Source organism: Lepidothrix coronata, unplaced genomic scaffold, assembly GCF_001604755.1.
Source record: "Lepidothrix coronata isolate B3197 unplaced genomic scaffold, Lepidothrix_coronata-1.0 Scaffold44, whole genome shotgun sequence".
Classification (NCBI taxonomy): Eukaryota; Metazoa; Chordata; class Aves; order Passeriformes; family Pipridae; genus Lepidothrix; species Lepidothrix coronata.
This window is the reverse complement of record NW_016690224.1, coordinates 4,838,429-4,859,643: the sequence shown is the minus strand read 5'-3', so window position 1 is coordinate 4,859,643 and position 21,215 is coordinate 4,838,429. Positions and strand designations below refer to the sequence as shown.

Genomic DNA, 21,215 nt, shown 5'->3' with positions numbered 1-21,215 from the left:
ACACACATTTGTAAGGTATTTTGGAGAAAAAACGAAGGGAGTTTTAGACTATTTTAACTCTAGGTTATTTTTCACTTGAAGTGAAAAGGTTTGATTTAAATTCTCTCCCTTTGGGAAGAAGTTCATTCATAGCAAAACATGCAGTTTTCAAACGACCCTTCATGTCAGGAATGAACTCGTCTTGCACTTCCAAGGACAACAAGCCTCAGCAGTACCAAACAATACATTCACCTCATACACACAGGTAAGTTTTAAAAAGGTCTTTGTTTTGTTTTTACCAATGTGTTATTTTTAAGCTTAGTGCTCAAACTGTACTTTACTGATAAGATTATTCCAGAGCTACTCATTCGTTCATTAGAAAATTCAGCCTGATAAATTGACTCAGCTGGAATGAAAACAGAAGCAGCTCCCACAGAATGTGCTGAGAGTTGTCTCTATGTCACTATTCAACTTATTTTAGTGCAGACAGCTCCCAGAATGGGGCAGCACTTCCATAGGCTCAGTCACACCTTTGGTAGACATTAGAATTTATATTAACAGGTGTTAAATTTTTAGGTGTGTTTACAGAAAGCAAAGTGCAGCATTAGTTATCTGGTAGGATTTTTGGTTACACTTATGTCAAGCTAAGACAAATTCAACAGTTCAGATTGCCACACTAATCAAAAGAATTCACCAAAGGGACTTTGCTACAGGACTCAGGAACCTTTACTCTGCCCAGGAATAAAACCAAGGACTAACTGCCCCATGTCAGTGAGGGATAAAGAGCAGAATCTTTGCTTAAAAGCATGCAAAAATCCTGTGACAGAGCTAGGGAAACCTCCTCTTCATTCTGTTTATTAGTAAAATTATCTTAAATGCTGACAGCAAAGTTAAATTAAATATACAAAGTAGATTTCAGTCCTCTCCCCACTCATAACAAGAACGACACACAGAGAAAAATTCATTACCAGCATGAACTGGAGCCACACTTGTGTGTGACAACAATACCAGGCACACACTGTCAGAAGGTATAACATGCACAGAGAGGCTTTAATTAGCATAGAACAGTCATGGAATACAATTAAAAATTTAACTGAATGCAACCCCCCTCCCCTTCCGATTCTTCCTAACCTGATATTGAGCACTTTACAGTTGGTTCCAAGTGGCACTTGTGCCTCAGACCTCTGAAAAAAACTTTCCTACCTCAGAAATCCAGTTGCTCTGCAGTCACTCTGAATAGACCTAATGAAGTAGCTCACCTTTTGCATTACATACTCTGATGCATGGTGTGTATATTTTGCAAGGGAGAAGAAAATAGAGTTAGCCATTCTGCCAAAACAGGACAGTATTAAAGAAGTGAAGGCAAATATATTTAAATTCAGCTAACAGACTGTTCTGTAGGAAAGAATCTTCCACGTTGAGCCATTCTTGGAGCAGAATGTGTAGATTTGGAACAGGGGAAACTGCCCCTCCAATGCAAGCTGCAATTACCCTCTCCCTCCCAAAAAGGAGCCAGTGTATACCCTGTACAGATTTAACCTCAGAAATAAGTTGATGGGTTTTACCTGTTCTCGATGCCCACACTTGGCTGCCACTTGCAGTGACTGGAATGGAGAGGAGGGATTTCGGAAGGACGGGCAGAGGGACCGTGCTGACTCCATATGGAGAGGACCCTGCCCAGTGAGTATGGCAAGGAGGAGGCGAGCTCAGCGGGTACACAGCTTGGATACCTTGCCCCTTTCAAACCCTGTGCCAGTTGGGATATAAATAGTCTCTGGATGGTAGGAATATGACTGCTTAAGTTTCTTCTTCTTGTCCAAATCCTGTAACATCCAGGGGAAGAAAGTGCTAACACTGTGTGAAGGCCAAGCGTGGAACAACCTCCTCTTCTCTCAGCTACAATGTTTCTTCCACGGTCAGGATGAAGAGCATCAGTCCTTGGGGCTGTTATGGAGTGAGAGAAACGAAGCTCTTTATTTAGAGTAGAATCTTCCTCGAAAGCTGTTGTATCTGAACAGCTTTGAGACAGGAGAAGAGACAAAGTCCACTTTGAAGCTGGCGCTGGCATTTCTCTGGAAATGGGTCCGTGATGTACAGAGTGCTGGGATGTAATCCCTGTGAGGTCTGGCACGAGACTGGAGTCCAATTTTATGTGAAAAGAAATTGGGAAAACCGGGGTGTCCGAGAAAGAGGTCGGAGGCTTGTGGCTTAAGTCTGAAAAAAGTATTTTGGTAGTTTCTACAGGATAAAGTGCCAAAGGCTGAAAGCTGAACATCTTGGTGCACCAACTGCCAGCCCAGCGTGAGTGAACATTCCTGTTAATGCAAGAAAAGGCTTCCAAGAGATTTTTCGATCTGTGGTGGCTGTGCCTGTCACCCACTGGAAGCATTTCAGAGGAATATGGCCGAGGTTCTAAGTCACGGGCGCCCTTGGCAGGGGCCAGGAGCTTGTTGGCCATGGCAGACAACTTGCTCAGCAATGCTGGTTCTTTGGTACATTTCCGAAATTTCAAGCTGTTCAACAAACTGCCCCTCCTGGCCCTCTGCCTTGGCATAGGAGCAAATCTCAAAGGTGTTTCCCTTTCCATTGGTGGTGGTTGACATGGAAAGTACAAAGATTCCAGAGGTGTGTTTTCCTGCTTAGGGAATATTTGCAGGGGTAACTCAAGGAAAGGTGGACTTTTAATTTTTTTGATTTTTCTAATGGTTTTTAGCTGATACGATGTGGGAACCTTTTTGCATGTCCTTCCAGGTTGTATTCTTAGTGGAAGAGGTCCTCCTAGTTTCTTTGTCATTCCTCTTAGTTTATTTGTAGTTCCAAAGGCACCAGGGATTCCATCATACCCTAAATTAAGGTTCAGGTTTTCCATTTCTGAATCCTGAGTCTTCAAAAACTGTGAACTAATAATATCTGTGGTAATCTTTGGCCTTTTAACTTCTTGTAAAGTGCTACATAGTTTCCTTTCACTGCTGCTAACAGCAAAAGTCTCCTCTAAAGGACCTTCAAACTTCGTATTTCTAGATGTCACCAACTCATTTGAAGAGCTGCCTAAGAGTTCAGAACTGTGCAACATACTGGGTGTGATTTTTGCTTTCTCTTGCTGTTCTAAATTCTGTTCTTGGTGTGCCTGGTCTGACTGATGCACTTCCATCTTTTCATACTTCTTCTTTTGTTTAGTTACTTGATGTTCCTCTGTTAGGTCAAGTCTCTTTGAACCTAAAGCCTCACTGTCCTTGCAAAGTGCACGAGTTGGTCCTGTGTCCTGGCCCTCTGTTCCCTCCCTTACATGATCTGTGCTCTGTGCAGTTGATTTGTAAGGCACACGTGCTTCCCTGCAAACCACCCAGTTTGGGGATGGCTCTGTGCCCCTGTCTGATGGGGAGCTCAGAGGTGGATGGAGTGTGGGTGTTGGATCACACTGCACTCCTGGGGAAGCCTCTGCCTCACACACAGCTTGACAATCCTGCACAGTTGCTGAAAGCACACTGGTACCTGCTAAGTCTGTGAGCTTTCCATCATTTTTTCTTTCGTTTGAAACATAATTTAGGTTGGATCTTGAGATTTCTTCCAAAACCTTGCCATGATTCTCAGTACTGAGGGGGACTATTTTGCTATCAGACCCTTTAGAATCTTCTAACAAGGCCCATGGATGATTTCTGAGCAACTTTTTTCTAGGGGCTACTTCTTCTCCCATCTTCTACACATGTATTTTTAAACGTCTCTTCACAGGGAGGAGTTTTTGGTGAGGTCCCATCCATGTCAGTTGGTGTGCAGTGCCCCTCACCTTTCAGGCTTTCTTTGCTGTGGGCACAAACTCTTGAGCTTTTTGCACCATTTAGAGAGCCTGGTGCCATTTCACTCTCTGAAGAGGGAATCTCAATACTGCTGCATTTTCTCTTAACAGAAATTATTACAGAAAGAATTTTTGTCATTGAAGAATCTTTGCTGAATTTTTTGTCTGAAAACAAGTCATCTCTTTGTTTATCCTCAGGTGACATACACAGCTTTTCCTTCTCAGGCAGAGAGATGCCACAGCTCAGAGCTGACAGTGTTTCTGAATCCACCTGAGTCTTATTAAAAGGTTCTTGGCTGTCAAACTTTCCAGAATGGGATGGACTAACACCCCTTGGAGCACTGGTTTCTTTACCAGGCTCAGACATTAACTGTGGGCAAGTGTTATTTAAGCCAGGTTTTATGCTCAGACTTTCTCTGTGTTCTGTATCTGAAAGCACATTCATATTTTCTGGCTTAGATGTATTTTTAAACTTCTCTTCACAGGGAGGACTTTTTGGTGAGGTCCCATCCATGTCAGTTGGTGTGCAGTGCCCCTCACCTTTCAGGCTTTCTTTGTGGGCACAAACTCTTGAGCTTTTTGCACCATTTAGAGAGCCTGGTGCCATTTCACTCTCTGAAGAGGGAATCTCAATACTGCTGGATTTCCTCTTAACAGAAATTGTTACAGAAAGAATTTTTGTCATTGAAGAATCTTTGCTAAAACCTTTGGCTGAATATGGATCACAGTTCTCTCTTTGTTTATCCTCAGGTGACATACACAGCTTTTCCTTCTCAGGCAGAGAGATGCCACAGCTCAGAGCTGACAGTGTTTCTGAATCCACCTGAGTCTTATTAAAAGGTTCTTGGCTGTCAAACTTTCCAGAATGGGATAGACTAACACCCCTTGGAGCACTGGTTTCTTTACCAGGCTCAGACATTAACTGTGGGCAAGTGTTATTTAAGCCAGATTTTATGCTCAGACTTTCTCTGTTTTCTGTACCTGAAAGCTCATTCATATTTTCTGGGTTATATGACATGGATGTCCCATGGATTGATGAGATGGGTAAAAATTGGGCACTAACTGTATTTTCTTGTTCCTCCACCAATGACTTCATCTTTGGCAAAGACAGATGTGTTTTGTTTCCTGCAAACACCAGCTCTGCTTTCTCTGGTGCAGGTTTGATAGAACAATGCTGTGAGCCATGTGCTTTGCTCTCAGAAGAGCTTTCTTTGAGAGTTCCTTTACTGCCTGTTTCACATCCATCCTCATGTTCTTTTAGTTTGATTGTCTTCTCTTCAATTAGATCATTGATGGAGCCCATGGATCCTGAACAGTCTTCATTTCTCACACCAGTTAAGGAGTCCAAATTCACTACATTCTCTTTCAGAGTTCCTTCAAACCCGTCTTCTCTTGCATATCTGTGCATTAACAGAGGCAAGTCATCCCCTGCTTTCAGCACTACCTCTTCCCCCAGACTAGAGCCAGATTCACTTCCTTCCTCAGAGCTGTCTGTAGTTTGTAAGCCAGGGTTTGGTTGGTTGGGTAAAGTCTCTAAGGATGGGTCACTGCCTGGCCCTGGGCCACCAAACTCACCCTGACAGCCATGATGCCAGTTTTCCCTTGGGCAGAGGGTGGGCTCTCTGTGGCTGGCATGTTGTGTTGGGATGCTCACGTTGGCAGGTGCTGGACATGCAGCACAGGCTGAGGTGCTGCAATCTGAGGGATCTGCTGGGAGTGAGGGCACTTCCTCCTGCTCCTGAGTGCCCAGAGAGTTGCAAAATCCAAAATTATGAACATGGGTGTTTTTGTCCAAATATGTGACTAATAACTGTTCACTGGTCTTATTTCTCTGATTGCCTTCAGGAGTGTTTGGAGAATCCACAGTTCTTGTTCCGCCACCTTTCTCTGTCTGGGAAGTACACGTGCACATCTGTTCCTTTGCCTCCTCTCTGTCACAAACAACTCTGCTGCCATGTGCTACTTCACAAACATCAAATAGTTTCACAACCTCCACACTCTTATTTGAAATCTCATCTCTTACCGAGGTAGCAGCAGACTTCTCTGCATTATAAGCTGAGCAAAACATGGGTTTTCCTGTGGGAATGTCATTTATCCCATGCAGAGCTACACCTCTGTTGCCCCAGTCATCTTCACAAGGAAGAGATCCACATGCCAAAGGGAAGTGTGCTTCTGGAAAGATGATTGCCTCTGTATTATATCCAGATGAAGACTCTCCTTCCAAATTACCATTTTCTTCAATCTTCTTATCAACATCAACAGAATGACTGTTCAGGAAAACTTCACCCACACGTGCGCTCCCTGATAAAATCCAGGAAGCACAAGCAGCTGTACACTGGTCTTTTATACACTGATTATTACAATGCCATGTGTAACAAGGTTCATTTTCTAAACCAGTGATCACTCTCCCTGGATTTCCTGCAGATTTCATGTCCTTTTGGGATACTCTGCTTGTCATATTAGGGTTAGCAAAAGTCCTGGAACTTACTGAAGACTTGAATTTGTCTTTATGAAGCAAAACTTCCGTGACTTGTGCCCCTGTTGTTCCAGAAGCACCAATGGTTTCTGTTCCAGACAGATTATCCCAAGCCTTGTCCCTGTGTGAAATTTCATTAGCAGTACAAGGAGGACACTCATTATGATGAGGTTCTCTTGCTTTTTGTAAAACAGGAGGTAGATTTACATTTAGTGTACAAAACAAATGTGTTTCTTTCCCAGTGGACAAACTGCCACTGCCATCAGCTTCTGCAGCTTCAACTACACCAGCAGCCAACCCATCTGATGTTGTATTGCTCTCAGAGTCCTTTGCAAGCAGTTGTGCCTTGGGTGGATCTTTTTCCAGCTTGGTACCAAGGTCAAGACAGCTGTGGTTGCTGGGAGGAGGAATTTTATTGGAGGCATTGTAAGAGCTTATGTCTCTCTGTCCAGTTCCATGGGAAGCAATGTTGCCGGTTTCCATCAACAGACTCTTTTCTTTTCTACCATCCTTGAACAGGTCACTGACAGAGAATTGCCACTGGTTCTTTTTTAACTTCTCACCTTCTGATGGGATTCTTTTAAATTTTTCCTTGGAGAAGTCCTCAGGAAATGAAGCAACAGAACTAAAAACTGAAGAATGACAATGATCAACACCCTGTTGAGCTTCAGGCCAGCTCCAAACTTCCATGTTATCTCCCACAGCAATTTTTCTCCAGACTTCAGCAGCCTGTCCAAACTGAGAGCTGTATGATTTACCTATACCAGCACTTAATTCCCTAGGATCAGTTTTAGCACTAGATAATCCTTTGTTCCTCACCGCTGGGATCTGCTCTACTGGCACAGATGTGGAGCTTTGATTCCCTACACACCCAGTTCCGTGATCATAATGAGTGTGACGTTCCACGTTTTGAGGAAGATACTTTAGGGGGGGTTCATTGATAATTCCATGAACTGCAGTACTACTGTTTTCTACTGGCATATTTCTGAAGTCCAGATAAGAGATGCTCTTCAGAACCGGACATGAAACTCCAGAACTCGGTGTGGACAGTGTCCTACAGCTCCCTGCTGAGGACAACCCACAAAGGTCATTTTGTTTGGGTACAGCACCCTTACAGAAGTCATGAGCATCATGTTCTTCATCCTGCTGACAAGTCTGGCAATGAGCACGTGATGCACTGAATTCATTAACGGGATTTCGTCTGGGTAACTTTTCTTCTTTAATCTCCAAGGCAGACACACCACTCCCCCCTGCTCTCATGGCAGCGTGGGCTTCCAGCCCAGTAAAGTCTTGGGGATGGTCTGTGGCTGCTCCAATGTCCGTGACTCTTAAAGGCTCTAGAAAATCTAAGATGCTGGTTTGTTTAACCCCAGCTCTTGCCAGGACTTTGTCTACATCTGGGCATTCCTTGCTCTCAGCTGGAAGACCTTTACTCACTCTGTCATTCCTGTATCCTGCTTTACTAAATATCCTAGTCCCATCAGCCTTCATACCTTGTACTTCTTCAGGGAGCTTTGGCAGAGTTTCAGCTGTCACCTGAACATTTGCTTGGTTTTCCTCTGCATAAGAAAAGATAAAGCAAATCAGAAGCATACACTAAATCTGGACAGCATTCAGCTTAGTCCCTTTGGCTGTTGCAGCAATACTGCAGTGTCAGTGCCCAGCATGTTTCCAAAAGGGAGAATCGATGCTAACAATGTTACCACCAGCCTTTAGAAGATAAACGAACTCCACCACCACCCTAAGGTAACAAACCCAATCCATTCCAATACAGACACTCCCATGAGCATTCCAAGACCTGGGTATTTCCTATTCCTCTACTATCGAGCGAGGTGCGATGCAGGTCCTATAACTTAACACACAGGCCACCAGCATAAAGCTTGTTTTTAACATCAAAACTGGGGATTTGATCTGCTCCAGCCTGGAAAGATGGCTGGGCATTGAGTGGCCATTTCTTCCTCCTTGAAGACATTTCTGTCAGTGACTCATCCAAAGGAACACAAGGCATATCTCATCTGTCCAAGCAATTTGGATTATTAATAAATTTCTTCCATAAAATCACAAAGAAGGTGCTAATTAAAGAATTACAGTTACCATAGAATATCTTCATATTCAAAACTTTACAGGGAACATTTTTGCTCAAAATTCTGCAGATCTTTTCCAGATTTTCTAGTAAGGACTAAGACTAGATGGTATTTGTCAGCCAAGCAGAAGTTAAGGTTAAGAAAGCAGGGAGGAAGAAAGAAAATAAGTACTAGATATAGGCAAAGTGACCAAAGTATTTGGAGCTAGAAGATTCTGGAGGATCATAATGAAATTTAGATTTAGCTTAGTTGTCCTCTTCCTTTGGATTCTGCCCTTTTAATTTCACTTTTTAAAACATTCAAAAATGACTAATACTGTTCCATGTATTTGCTATTACTGCTCTCATATAATCCAGCTTTGAAACAAAATGAAATGCAAAACATCTTCTACTGGCACCCCCTTCTGCTTTGGGGAAAATAATTACTTGAATAATTAAAATACATCTTGTATGGAAAAGGTCTTCAGGAAAGTACATGTGCTGCCAGGGCAAAGCAAAGCTTTAAGGTTTGGTGTTGTTATAGTTATGCAGGGAAATAGTTTCTTCTGTAAAACAAAATAAATGAACTATTCCCAAACCATTCATCATCAATTTTAAATCAACAATAAGTAACTGGGAGGGAAGCAAGGGGTAGAGAGGGATGTACAGCTAAAGTATCTACCTGTGCTCCTCAGAGATCCTGTAACTTCAGTGCAACAGGCTCTTGAAGACTTTGCCTCTTGCTGGTTGCAGTGAGGGTCCTCCTGAAACAAGACAAAGATCAGTGGGGATGGATGGATGGATTTCTGACATGTGTCGAGTCTCGGGGACTGCACCTGCCCAGCTGGGTTAGTTCAGGGAAAGCAAATCACCAAGAAACCTGTGGGCAGGTGAGCCTTGCACAGAGCCTTGCACTGCAAGTGTTTCCCACAAGCACCTGTCATTCCTCCCCATCCTTGCAATCCACACCATGAAACAAGGATGCATCCACAGAAGAGCTGCACTCAGCAGCAAAGAGGTCCTGTGACAAAGGCAGCTAAAATGTAAGTATGTAAGCTAAAATGGCTTAAATGTAAGTATGTAAGCTAAAATGGCTTAAAATGCAAATTGTTGAAAATCTGAATGAGCAGAGTAACCCAGTCTCCAGGGCTGTCTCACACCCCAAACCACCACCCTACACCTCTGGGAAGATGTGGGTATTTTCTGTCTGTTTTGGAATTTGCCTTCTACCACCCCTTCCCTGGGCTCAAAACCACAAACTCACAACAGACGACCTCAGTCTACTTGCAAGAAACCCCAAACCAACACCCCACAACCAAACTTAGAAATATCTAAAAATTCATCTTGGAAAACTGAATGACTGTGGAAAATTTATTTCATTTTATTTTCACAAACTTTCAAAAAAATCAAACAGATATCAAAATTCAGAATTAAACCCACAAATTACTTTAGCATTAAGCAAGACCAAGTAATTAATGTAAAACACACACCTGGGCACCTTATCCTGGTATTTTCTGGCTGGTATGTCTTGCAATACATTTTTTCTCCCCTATATGCTTTTGGTGTGTGTGAAAACTATTTACAAACTAAAGAAAATTGTCAAGGACGTCACTAAAACTCTCAGTTTTTAAATAGAGTTTTGTGACTTCAGTTTTTAACAGAATATTCTTTGGCATATTTTTCAGCAGCTTTGACCTAGAAATAACTTTTATATCATCAGTGTTTGCTAAAGGGGAGAAAAAAAAAACCATAACACTTTTACCCTTTTACTCTTCTGAAAGAGTAAACCAACAGTGATTTCCTCTGTAATTACAAACAATAACTCTAAGCCCAAAAACTGAAATGCTAAACTGGAGCCACCTGCAGCATTATAATTCCACTGCCAGACTGAAGTAACTATTATTTTGTGCTCGGTACCTCGGCTGGGTGTCAGCACCAGCACAGTCCACTGGTATGGAACACCTTTACTGGTATGGAACACCTTTACTGGGCAAGGACACTTGGAGTTGTTTCTCTTCTCCTTTCCAGTCACTGCCAGTTTTGCTCCTTGCTCTGTTTCATACCTGCCTCACACCCTTCCAACAGTGTTTAACAAAGTGAAAACCCTGATGGTTTAAAATGCTGCTGGTCTGCTGAAGAACAGCCTCGTTTTTCACTGGACCCATGATAATCCAAATGCTGACACACACCCTGGAGATGTTCAGGGCCAGGTTGGATGTGGCTCTGAACAACCTGGTCTAGTGGAAGGTGTCCCTGCCCGTGGCAGGGAGTGGAGCAAGATGATCTTCAAGATCCCCTTCCAACCCAAACCATTTATGATTAATAGCAGAAGACACAGAAGAGAACCAGGAAACCCCCTGGCCAAACCCACTGCCTGGTGACTCTGACCCTAAATTCAAGATATCACACAGGGATTCATTTTTGCCTTTGCTTACTTGTTTTGACCAAGTTTCCCCTGGAGTGGAAGTAGAGCCTTCAGCATGACGGTCCTCAGCACCTTGGGCCTCTTCATCTTCTTTCTGGTATCCATCACTGGAACAGTCCACTTTCCTAAAGTGTCTTTTTTTGTTTTGTTCATCCCCCTCAAGGTCTCCAAGCTGCAGCAATTCTTCAGAAAGGGATTCTGCTGGCCCACGAGAAACCACCTCGAGCACGTCACCCAGACCCTCTGTCTTCTGGCAAAAGTTTCCTACTCCAGAAGTCCAGGGAGTGTCCCTGTGTGTCAGCACAGGCACTGACCCCTCAGGTTGTGCCCCCAATCCCAGGGCAGGTCCTGGCACTGCCATGAGTTCCGTGGAGACGCTCCCAGGCAACCCAGGGTACAACTCCTCCAGCACAGCAGCCACAGGAGAATCCAAGAGAGACTCCAGCCCAGCTGAGAGCATCAGGGCAGGTGAGGACTGGTTGTCCCGAGCTTTTCAGTTTATCCTAAAAATAAAAAAGCAATGTTACATCAACATTTGTAGGGTTAATCACAGAATATCCTGAACTGGAAGGGACCCACAAGGATCACTGAGGTCCAACTCCTGCACTAGATTAAAAAGAATTCAAGATTCAACCATCTATGCTTAAGAAAGGTTGAACCTTCCAAACTGGTTTTTAAGGTACTTCCAAATATGTTTTTAAGGTACTTCCAAGTATGTTTTTAAGGAAGGAGCTGAGAAACCTCTGGGTATTTAAGGGAATGCTTTACAAACAAAAGAACAGAGTATGGACAACTAGACATTCCCAAGCCTTGTTTTCACATTCCAACATCTCCCTACAGATTTAACCTCATCTCCTGAAAAACCTGGAAAGAGGCTACAAAGCAAATCACGGGACTTGTATCAGACATCCTGCTCCTTCGCCAAAGCATCCCTCGTTTTCCTGGGATTTCGTAAGTTTCTAATCTTTGGGAAAAAAATCCCAACTTCTCTTCACGTTTCTGCCTCAAAGGAACACCTCCCAAGCCATCACCCTCACACTGTGTCCCGCACCTCCTGACGCTGTGCAGGGGGTGCCCTGTGCGGGCGCAGCCCCGGGGTCGGGATCCTCTGCAGCTCCCAAACAAACACCGCGGCGGCTGCGGGGGCAGAGGGAGGGGAGCCCCGGAGCTCGCATCGCCCCTGCGAGCTCACAGACAGGCGCGGGCTGCGCGGGCCTTCACGGGAGCATCGGTTCCGCAGCTCACTAACGCACGGGCTGATGAGCCGGGCGCTGCCCTCCGCTCCTTAAGCCAGAGCAGCCCGGACACAAACGGGTGTCACTGCGCCCGTCCCGGGAGCTGATCTGCTTCCCGGGTCCTGATCCCTTTCCCGAGTGCCGATTCCCTTCCCGGGTCCTGATCCCCTGTCCAGGGAGCTCCCAGGGAGCCGCGGGCAGGGCCGGGGCGGCCCTTTGTTCCTAGCCCCGCCCCGCCACCCCCGGGGGTCCGCGGCAGCGCACCGGAGGAGCCGCCGCTGCCGGTAATTACACACCCGCCGGTGTCTGCCCCGGTGCCGGCAGGGGCGGGCTCTGCCCCGCACCGCCCCCGCCGCGCCCGGGCAGGGCCGGGCCCCCGGCAGCTGCTCGGTCCCCGCCGCCCGCTCCCGGCCGGCGCTGGGCGGAGGAGGCGGCCCCGCCGCGGAGCCCCGGGACAGCTCCGGGACGGCTCCGCCCCCGCCCCGCCGTTACCTGAGCGGCGGCGGCGCTACGGCCCCGCTCCGGCCCGCCCGGCCCGCCCCGCGCGTCACTTCCGCATCCGGGGCCGCCGCGCGCGCACGCCCACAGGGGGTTACTGCGGCCCCGCCTCCCGCCCCCGCCCGCCCAGCGCAGGGGGCGTGTCCCCCTTCGTCACGCGCCTTCCCGCGTCCTCAGGCAATATCACGTGACGCGCGGCCCGGACGCGGAAGTGGCGCTCGGACGGTGCCGCTGCCCCGGCGGGGACACGGACCCGCAGGTCAGGAACGCGCCTGGGAAGCACCGCGGGGCGGGCGGGGCTGCACCGGGGCAGGGCTGCGCGGCGCACGGTTGCGCTGCGCACGGTAACGCCGCCGCGCTGTGCTGCGCTGTCCCGGCCCGCGGCGGCCGCGGAGCGGCACCGAGCGCTGAGGTGTCCGAGCTCCCCCCTGGGCCGTTTCCCCGGGGCTCTGCGCGGCCGTCGCGCTGCTCGCCCTGCGCTACCGCCCCCCCCCTCCGCGAGAGTTGGGGCTCCGGCGGGCCCCGCTGCGGCCGGACCGGCCCCCGCCGCTGCTCCGGCACGAACTCGCTGGGCTGCTCTCGGTCACTTATAAACGAGCAGCCAAAGGGCCGCAGCGGTTCCGCAGCCGGTCAGTGACCGTAGGTACCCGAGCACTGGAGCTGCTTAGGTTTACTCGCTCTTCAGCCCCTTTCCCTGCCCTGAGTGGCGTTTCTTGCCATCAGTTCCAAGTTCGAAAGTTTATTTTAACGAGTTTTGAATGTACGGATTATTTTCCCACCGCGACGAAGTAATGCAAAGCAGTGCTTTGGACTTCAGTGTTTGCTGTCCCTATCCCTGCCCAGCACTCCCCTCTGCTGGCCCAGCTCTGCTGTGCCGCGGGGAGATCAGCGGGAGCAACGGGCACAAGACACATAGAACGGGTTTGTACTGACAAGAGGTCTGTGTTTGCTATTATTTCTTGTCAGATATGCGAGATGCCTTCAGCTGTCTTTGCTCGAAGCAGCTGAGAAGAGCTGGAGTCCAAGATGAGAACCAACAAGGTGTACAAACTCGTCATACACAAGAAGGGCTTTGGAGGCAGTGGTCAGTATCTCCTGGTTTGCAACATGAGAGACCAGCACTCACCTAATTAAAAGCAACTGATTAATAAATTACCTTTTTGACAAAACAGTGAAGGTGGAACTTAGGTGTAACAAGCAGTGTTGCCAGCCAGAGTTTGGAAACTCTGATAGGTCTTTCTGATAGCAGGATAACATTCTGACAACATAATAACATTTGTTGGAAGAGAACAAGATTGCACCTATAGAATAAAATTGCTTTATTCTACCTCTTCCCCTTTTGTTGCATCACTTTTTTTTTAACCTTGTGTTTTAGTCACCTTCATAAGTGGCAGACATATCAATGACTTCTGACTGCAGGGGGTTGTGTTCCTGTGCACTAATAACGGTGTCCTTGGTTTGACTGCCCCCTGCTTCTAGACTTACACGTGCTGATAAATCCTGTTGAGGTTTCCTGGCTGGCTGCTTTCCTGCTGGTGTTTGGTATATGAAAACCAGAGAGGATGATCCTGGCTGCCCAATTAAGGCACATTCTTTTGCTGAACACACCCTCTGTGAAAGTTCTGTTATTTGAGCTGTTTGTGTCTGTGGGAGGGGCCCTGTCGTGGGGTGAAGGTAAAGCCTTGCTGGCACAGAGGGCCTGGGCTGGGGTGTTTATGTGGAGTAAACTATTGTGTGCAAACATGCAGGTGTCTGTATTTGGTGTGTGTCTGCTCACTGCCCTCGTTTGTGTCTTGTAGATGATGAACTGGTGGTGAATCCTAAAGTATTCCTTCAAATCAAGCTGGGAGATGTTGTGGAGATTGCCCATCCCAATGATGAGTACAGGTGAGTTCTCTTTGCTGATGTCAGTCAGGTGTGATGGGAGCACTGAAAGGGTGTGTTCACCTGCAGTGGCTCCTGGAGTGAGGGGCTCTTACAGCTGATACCACTTTGCTGCCATGAATTTTTTCTGCCTGAAGGAAAGTAAAAGAGTTGAATTTAGCAGGAGCTCTTGTCTAAAGTTTATGGACTTCTTTGTGTTTGGTGTTAGTTTGCTCACCTTTCATAGGCCAAGTAGCACCTGAATACAGAATCTACAGGGTCTATATCCTATTCATAGAGCTGCTGTTACCTAAGGACTATTCTTCACCCTATGGTATATCTTAGGAAAAATTAAAATTATGTTGTCAGCCAGAAAAACCACCTTCTATAAAGCTGTTCATCCTGCACCCCCTGTCTGAAAAGCAGCAGAACACTGGTGTGAGGCTCTGAGAAGTTCTTGTGTGCCTTATTTTCCCATTTATAGTATCATCTCTACCTCAAGAATACCTTATAATGAGTGTAAAGAACAAGAGGGGGTGACAGGTGGGCAGGAGGATGGATGAAGCTTCCTAGAAAATATTATTGTTTCTCTTTAGTTTATCTGTGCTCCATGTTTCTGAATAGTTTTGAGAGTAATTTACCAGAGAGATTGTTGGTCTCTCAACTTGTCTGCTGTTTTCTCTTTTGCCTGCTAGTCCCCTGCTCCTGCAAGTGAAGTCACTGAAGGAGGATTTGCAGAAAGGTAAAACTCCAGAGTTATCTTATTCACAGTAGAATCATAGACAAGGATTGTGTGACTGAACTGTACCTGTGCTTGGCTAATGCTTCTATTTTAACTTCATAGGTAAATCAATGCTCTATTTAGGAAGGGAAGGATTATAATTTTAACAGAAAATGATCAGCCAATTTTAAATCTGCTTTTTGGTTGAGTGATGTGAGGTGTGGTTTAAGCAACTTGGCTTTTTAGCCTGAAATTTTTGTTTCTGCCTTTTCTGACTGGCTTTATATCTTCTTGCAGGAATTAATTCAGCCTAAACTTTGCATTTATCTCATGTGCTTTATTTTTGACTCTTAGATTGGCTCATAGCTGAAATAAGCTGTTGTCTTTTGCTGAGGTGTTCACTTGTCTGCTGTCCTGTCTCGTTTTTGTGGCAGAAACAATAAGTGTGGATCAGACAGTTGCCCAGGTGTTCCGACTGCGGCCGTACCAGGATGTCCATGTGAATGTTGTTGACCCAAAGGTGTGTGACTTTGCTCAGATCAGAGCCCTGGGACTTTCCATCTACAGTAGTATTGGGGAAAAAAAGCATTTTTTTTTAATTGAAAGATATTTAGTCTTCTTTCCTAATTGCCTTGGGCAGTTGAATTATTTGCTGGTTTCTTACGTGTCTCTTCTCTCCCTCCCATCCCTGCTCTCTTTTTGAACTCTATGGACCTGATGGAAATGCACACATTTCAAATATCTTTAAATTCTAGAAATTAGGGGTAACCAGGCAGAGTAAACAGAAAGTGGCCAATCAAAAGAAGAGTCATGGGCTGGATTTGCATTATTTGGCACCACAGAGCCTCTTACAGAGAGGCATTTCCTGTGAATGTCCCGACTATCACAAGAGCTGCAGTCAGAGCTTACATTCAGCACAAGACAAAAATCTGCAGGACATAAGGTTTCTTTAATGTCATCAACAATGGCAGTAATTTGTTTTACTTGTGCTTCCAGTTTGCACTGAGACTTGTAGCACAGGCTTAGGCCTTGGGCAGTGTTTTGTAGCTCCCAGTAGTTGAGGTACATGCACAGCTGTGGCATTTATTTGGATGGGAGTCCCTTTTATCTTATATTTGCCCTTCCTGTGGCATTTGGTTTTTAAATGAACATATTGATGGGCACTACTTAGAAACAACCAGTAAAATCCAAGCTCTGTTTTTCATCCCTTTCCCAGGAGGTGACCTTGGACTTGGTGGAGCTGACATTTAAGGATCAGTATATTGGGCGTGGGGACATGTGGCGACTGAAGAAGAGTTTGGTAAGGCCCCTGCTGCCCTCCTGTGCAGGGAGCAGGAGATAATGTGCCTTTTTTCTGTGCCTGCTGTGAAAGAAAATAAGTGCTTTACAAAATACAGAAAACTGAGGACACGAGCAGTGTCAGCAGCTCCCAAGGAGCTTGTGCTGTGAGTGGTACGTCAGAGCTGGAGACAAGGCTGTAAATGTGCTACAGGAAAATGAGTCCCATCATTTCCTGCTCCACTGCTGTAATGTTAATTACTGTCTTGGGCGTTGAAAATGCTGTTGAGAGGTTTTTTTCTTGTGTTCTGAATTTTAATGATTTGCTGCGTTTGGAAGGAATCAAATCAAAACGTTTTCTAAGTAGAAATAAGCTCAAGTGTCCCCTCTCTGGCAGTACCACTTAATAAGCAGCTGTTGGAATATTTTCTTTCTGCATCTCTGAAGTGCAGTCTTTGGCTCTTCTAAGTGCAGTGAATTAGTCAAATGATCCAAATAAAAGTTCATATGTGTTAAAAATTATTTTCTGTTGTCTTTTGCAGAGGTTTTGTAGGCTGGGATATCAGCAGTAACTGCACTCAGTGGTTTTTGTTACTTTGTTATATGCAGATCAGGTGTTTGAGTGTGAATGGGGTTTTCTGTACACTGTTCTGCTCACTCTGAGCCTCCTGTTCTTCTGACACCTGTAACTCTTCCCTCCTAGGTCAGCACCTGTGCATATGTCACCCAAAAAGTCGAATTTGCGGGTATCAGGTCAGTGCCTCCTCTGAGGGCTTAATGTTACTTATGACTTTAGGTTTGTGAGTTCTGAGTATCCAACTGGAGAAAATGCTCTGAAAAATCCTTCGTGTTTTATCGTTCTCTTACTCATCTACAGACTTCTGTCTGCACCAGGAGGTGGGGGAAGGCTTCTATCTGATTTGGGGTGAAAGAAACTAAGAGCAGGACATCCAGCTACACTTGTGGCTTCTGTTGAATGCCAAATATTTCTCCTTTTATCTCTTATAATATTTCTCCCCTTCCAAAATGTATTAATAGTTCAGATGAGGTTTAGTTCAGTTGCTGTTGAGGTGACTGAGGGACAAGGAAATGTGCAGATGCAGAGGCTGTTTGATACCTTTTGGATTAAAGATCAGATTTTAACCAAATAAGTCATCCTTGAGTGCAGATTTTGGTCCATCTCTTGTTTGCTTAAATATTGATTTTCTAATCTTCATGTTTACTCTGGCCAGCAAATACTCTGCACTTCTTTTCTTCCAGGGCTCAGGCAGGGGAACTGTGGGTAAAGAGTGAGAAAGTCACCTGTGGATACATCAGTGAGGACACCCGGGTAAGATTTCAGGAAGCAGGGAAAAAGCAGTTTTTCCCTTCCTCTCCTTGTCAGGTTTCTTGTAATTCTATCTCACTTGCAGATTTGTGTGGATCATTGGAATTGGCTGTGTTGTAAGGTGAAGAGTGGCAATAAATTCAGAAGAGTGAATGATTAGTTGAACTTCAGCTCTGCTGTGCTGGCAGCACCAGGAATTCCTTGGCCTGTTGAAATGTCAACTTGTTAGGGGGGAAATTCCCTGCTATGCAGGGGGCACAGTCATAGATGTTGCTGTGTAATTAACCTCTTCATTTGGCCCTATTAGTGAATGTACCTTGTTTTGAATGAGGTCTTTATTCCTCTGCAGGTGGTTTTCCGCTCCACTTCTGCCATGGTTTATATTTTTATCCAGATGAGCTGTGAAATGTGGGATTTTGATATTTATGGTACGTAGGTAACTGCCCTGCCTGGGAATGGGGGTGCCAGCAGCTCTCCTTTCTGCACCTGCTAGAAAACTACCACTGCTGTTTGTTTCTGCCACTGTTGGAAAACTGAAACATTCTGCCCTTGGCCTGGGCAGTTCTCCAAGGTGCCTCAGATCCTTACTTGCAGTGCCACTTTTCTGTCTCCTGGGTGGGCCATCATTTTCCTGTCCCTGCTGTAGAGCCTGAGCACCATTATCTCGGTGATGAAATCAAGGGGCAACTCACTGTGAGCACTGGAGAGGTTTTCTGTGGGTTTGAACACGTTTGGTGATGAGGGTGGGTGCCAGTCTGGGAATCCTGAAACCAGAAATGTGTGAAAGTCTCGTGCAAAGAGGACCTTGATGTTTTAGATTTCTCCTGACTTTAGCTTAGCAAGGAAGTAAAACCTGCTTTAGCCCAGGTGGAATTCGGTACCTTCAGCTGAAAATATTAAAACTTCAGGCATGAAGAATGAGTCACTTCTCTGTGTCATCATCCCATTTTTTTTTCTGGCTTAATTCTTTAGCAAGCCTCTTGCCACTTCCTGTGACCATGTGTTTGGGCATATGGAGCTGGGCAACTGTTCAGAACTGGGCAGGGGATCGGTTGTGCATCCTCTGCCTAAAAACAGTACAGATGCTTTCCCAGCGTGCTGGGAGTGTGTTGGAAAAAATAATTTAAAGGCCAGAACCTTTTGACAGTGAGAGTCATGTTTACATCCTCTGAAACAGTCATGCTTTTTAACATTTATATCATCTTATTTTAGTGATACGAGCCTTCATAATGCACACAGCTGCTCTGAGTCTGATAGAAATAATTGTCCTAGAATCTCAGGGTTAGATGTGCCCTTTACTTGAGGTAACTACAGTTATCTGATGCTTGGGAGATGTTTACTTTGCAGGGGACCTGTACTTTGAGAAGGCTGTGAATGGTTTCCTCGCTGACCTCTTCACAAAATGGAAGGTAAATAGCTGATTGAGTTCAGTTTTAATTTTTTATTTCCCTGGAACTGTTTGGGGCACCTCTATGAACAGGTATATTAAATTGCTGTAGGTATAAACAAATTGAGTCAATTGTCTTTAGGTTTTTAAGCAAAAATCTTGGCAACTACAGAGAGGAGTTTCTTTAGAGAGCAGGGAAGAGTGCTCCTGGTAAATGTGATATAACCAAGAAGCACAGAATCTGCAGGACAGATCATTGTTATTTCAGAGAGGCAGATGCAGGACTGTGCAGATACATTAATAATAATACTGTACTTTCTTTTAGTTACCTTTTTTCCAGATGTGAGGGAAAAGAGTGTGTTACTATGTGTTTTCTACTGAATGTGACCTTTGAAGTTCTCTTTTTGCCATTTATTCTTCCTGGACAGGAGAAGAATTGCAGCCACGAAGTGACAGTGGTTCTATTTTCTAGAACATTTTATGAAGCAAAATCTATAGGTATGTAAAATCTGTATTTTCATGTTTCCATTTTTAAACCTATATCCTTCTCTTTTGAAAATTGGTCACAGGTTTCCAGTTAATTTTTCCCTTTTCCTTTTAATGCCCACATTCAAAGTATTTTCTATCAGAGTAGGCACACAGCCATTGTTATGAAAGTACTGCAGTGAGAACCTTATATAGAAGAATAAATGGCAAATATTCTTCATCATATTCCGACTCTCACGTTGGTTTGAAAGCAATTTTTATGTTGTGTAGGAGGTCTGATATTTCTCCAAGTGTTTTGGTTTTTTGTTTGTTTGGTGGTTGGTTTGTTGGGTTTTTAAATGGAAAAACAGCTCCTTTCTGGAAAAGATGAGTCATTTCTCTACAAGAGCATGGGATAAGATGTGCTTTTCCTCCCATTTCAGATGAGTTCCCTGAAACACATCGTGCATCCATTCGACAGGATCACGAGGGAAGGTTTTATGAAGATTTTTACAAGTATGTTTGTTTTCCTCACAATTCTTTTAGCTCTTGTCCCACAGTGTGTGTGCAACCCAGTGCACCTTTTTGTGCATTCCTTTATAGTTTGTTCATCCCTTCTCCCTTCCTCTCATGGCTTCCTTCCATGATCCTCATTAAGTTTTGCTCTCTCTAGGGTTGTAGTTCAGAATGAGAGGAGAGAGGAGTGGACCTCATTGCTTGTGACCATTAAAAAGCTTTTCATCCAGTATCCTGTGTTGGTACGACTGGAGCAAGCAGGTACAAGACTCCTCCTTTCCCTGCTTTTACCCTTTTCTCTCTCTCTTTTTTTTTTTTTCTTTTAACTTGTCTGTAAACTCTCCAGTTTCACTTGGACCCTGGTGTTGTACTACTCAGTGCTCTCCTGGCTGGGCTGTTTTGCCCAGGTCTTTCTGTAAAAAACCATAATAACACCAATTTTGCCTGTAATTTTTGAAGTAATAGGGTTTAGTACAAATACATTTTTCTGTATTTGGTTTTTTTTTATTATTTTTGTAAAGATAATCTATGCAGAGATGATCATTTTTTTGTTGTTGTTGGTTTTTTTTCCTTCTGAACACTTGTCCAGATGGCTTTCCTCCAGGTTACAATTCCACCTCAGCACAAGGGAACTACCTGGAGGCCATAAATCTTTCGTTCAATGGTAAGTTATGAGCAACATATAAAAATATGCAGGGGAAAAAACCCACTAAAGCAGCTGCCAATAAATGGGTGTGGATTTCTGTTGCCTGCTCCTTAACACAGTGAAGAGGAGGGGAATATTAGGTGTTAAATTATCATTTTGAGCCTCAGAAGAAATTGTCTGATGTGTCTCCAGAAAACCAGTGCCTCTCAAATAACAGTGTTGAGTATTTCAGGTCTCAGGAACCATTTACAGGGCCTTGAGATGATGAAACTTTGAGCTGTGCATCTGTGTGAGAACCTCTGGGAATAGAAGCTGAAATCTTAAATTGTGGAAGTGTTTCAAAATCAGGATAGATCAAATGTGATTAAGTTGAAGCTGCTCCATCTTTTTTTAGCAGGAAGTTGGATTTGATGGGCTGTAGGAGCTCTCCAAAGGCACACTTTTTGTGATTCTGTACATAGATGTCATTCTGTCACTTTAATGTCTGTCTTGTCACTCCCGTAGGAGGGAGCTCAGGGTGTTATTTGAAGTGATTAATGTTGCA

The 21,215-nt window shown here is 44.9% G+C and overlaps 2 protein-coding genes across 2 annotated transcripts in view; one reads left to right on the top strand and one right to left on the bottom strand.

The window, feature by feature from the left end:
* PRR14L (proline rich 14 like) overlaps nucleotides 1-11,383 on the bottom strand; it is a 19,526-nt gene extending 8,143 nt beyond the window's left edge. Inside the window, 4 exon segments of the mRNA XM_017813987.1 lie at nucleotides 1,545-3,655; nucleotides 3,657-7,807; nucleotides 8,993-9,074; nucleotides 10,746-11,383. Of these exon segments, the coding sequence (XP_017669476.1) occupies nucleotides 1,545-3,655; nucleotides 3,657-7,807; nucleotides 8,993-9,074; nucleotides 10,746-11,195 (6,794 nt within the window). The 5' untranslated portion in view covers nucleotides 11,196-11,383.
* A 1,231-nt stretch (nucleotides 11,384-12,614) lies between these two features.
* The window catches only part of DEPDC5 (DEP domain containing 5), a 43,509-nt gene continuing 34,908 nt past the window's right edge, over nucleotides 12,615-21,215 (top strand). Inside the window, exons 1-14 of the mRNA XM_017813945.1 lie at nucleotides 12,615-12,727; nucleotides 13,435-13,552; nucleotides 14,268-14,355; nucleotides 15,027-15,073; nucleotides 15,487-15,572; nucleotides 16,269-16,352; nucleotides 17,034-17,083; nucleotides 17,591-17,660; nucleotides 18,007-18,085; nucleotides 19,005-19,066; nucleotides 19,473-19,542; nucleotides 19,953-20,025; nucleotides 20,183-20,286; nucleotides 20,615-20,689. Coding sequence (XP_017669434.1) covers nucleotides 13,495-13,552; nucleotides 14,268-14,355; nucleotides 15,027-15,073; nucleotides 15,487-15,572; nucleotides 16,269-16,352; nucleotides 17,034-17,083; nucleotides 17,591-17,660; nucleotides 18,007-18,085; nucleotides 19,005-19,066; nucleotides 19,473-19,542; nucleotides 19,953-20,025; nucleotides 20,183-20,286; nucleotides 20,615-20,689 — 946 coding nt within the window. The 5' untranslated portion in view covers nucleotides 12,615-12,727; nucleotides 13,435-13,494. The remainder of the gene's footprint in view (nucleotides 12,728-13,434; nucleotides 13,553-14,267; nucleotides 14,356-15,026; nucleotides 15,074-15,486; nucleotides 15,573-16,268; nucleotides 16,353-17,033; nucleotides 17,084-17,590; nucleotides 17,661-18,006; nucleotides 18,086-19,004; nucleotides 19,067-19,472; nucleotides 19,543-19,952; nucleotides 20,026-20,182; nucleotides 20,287-20,614; nucleotides 20,690-21,215) is intronic.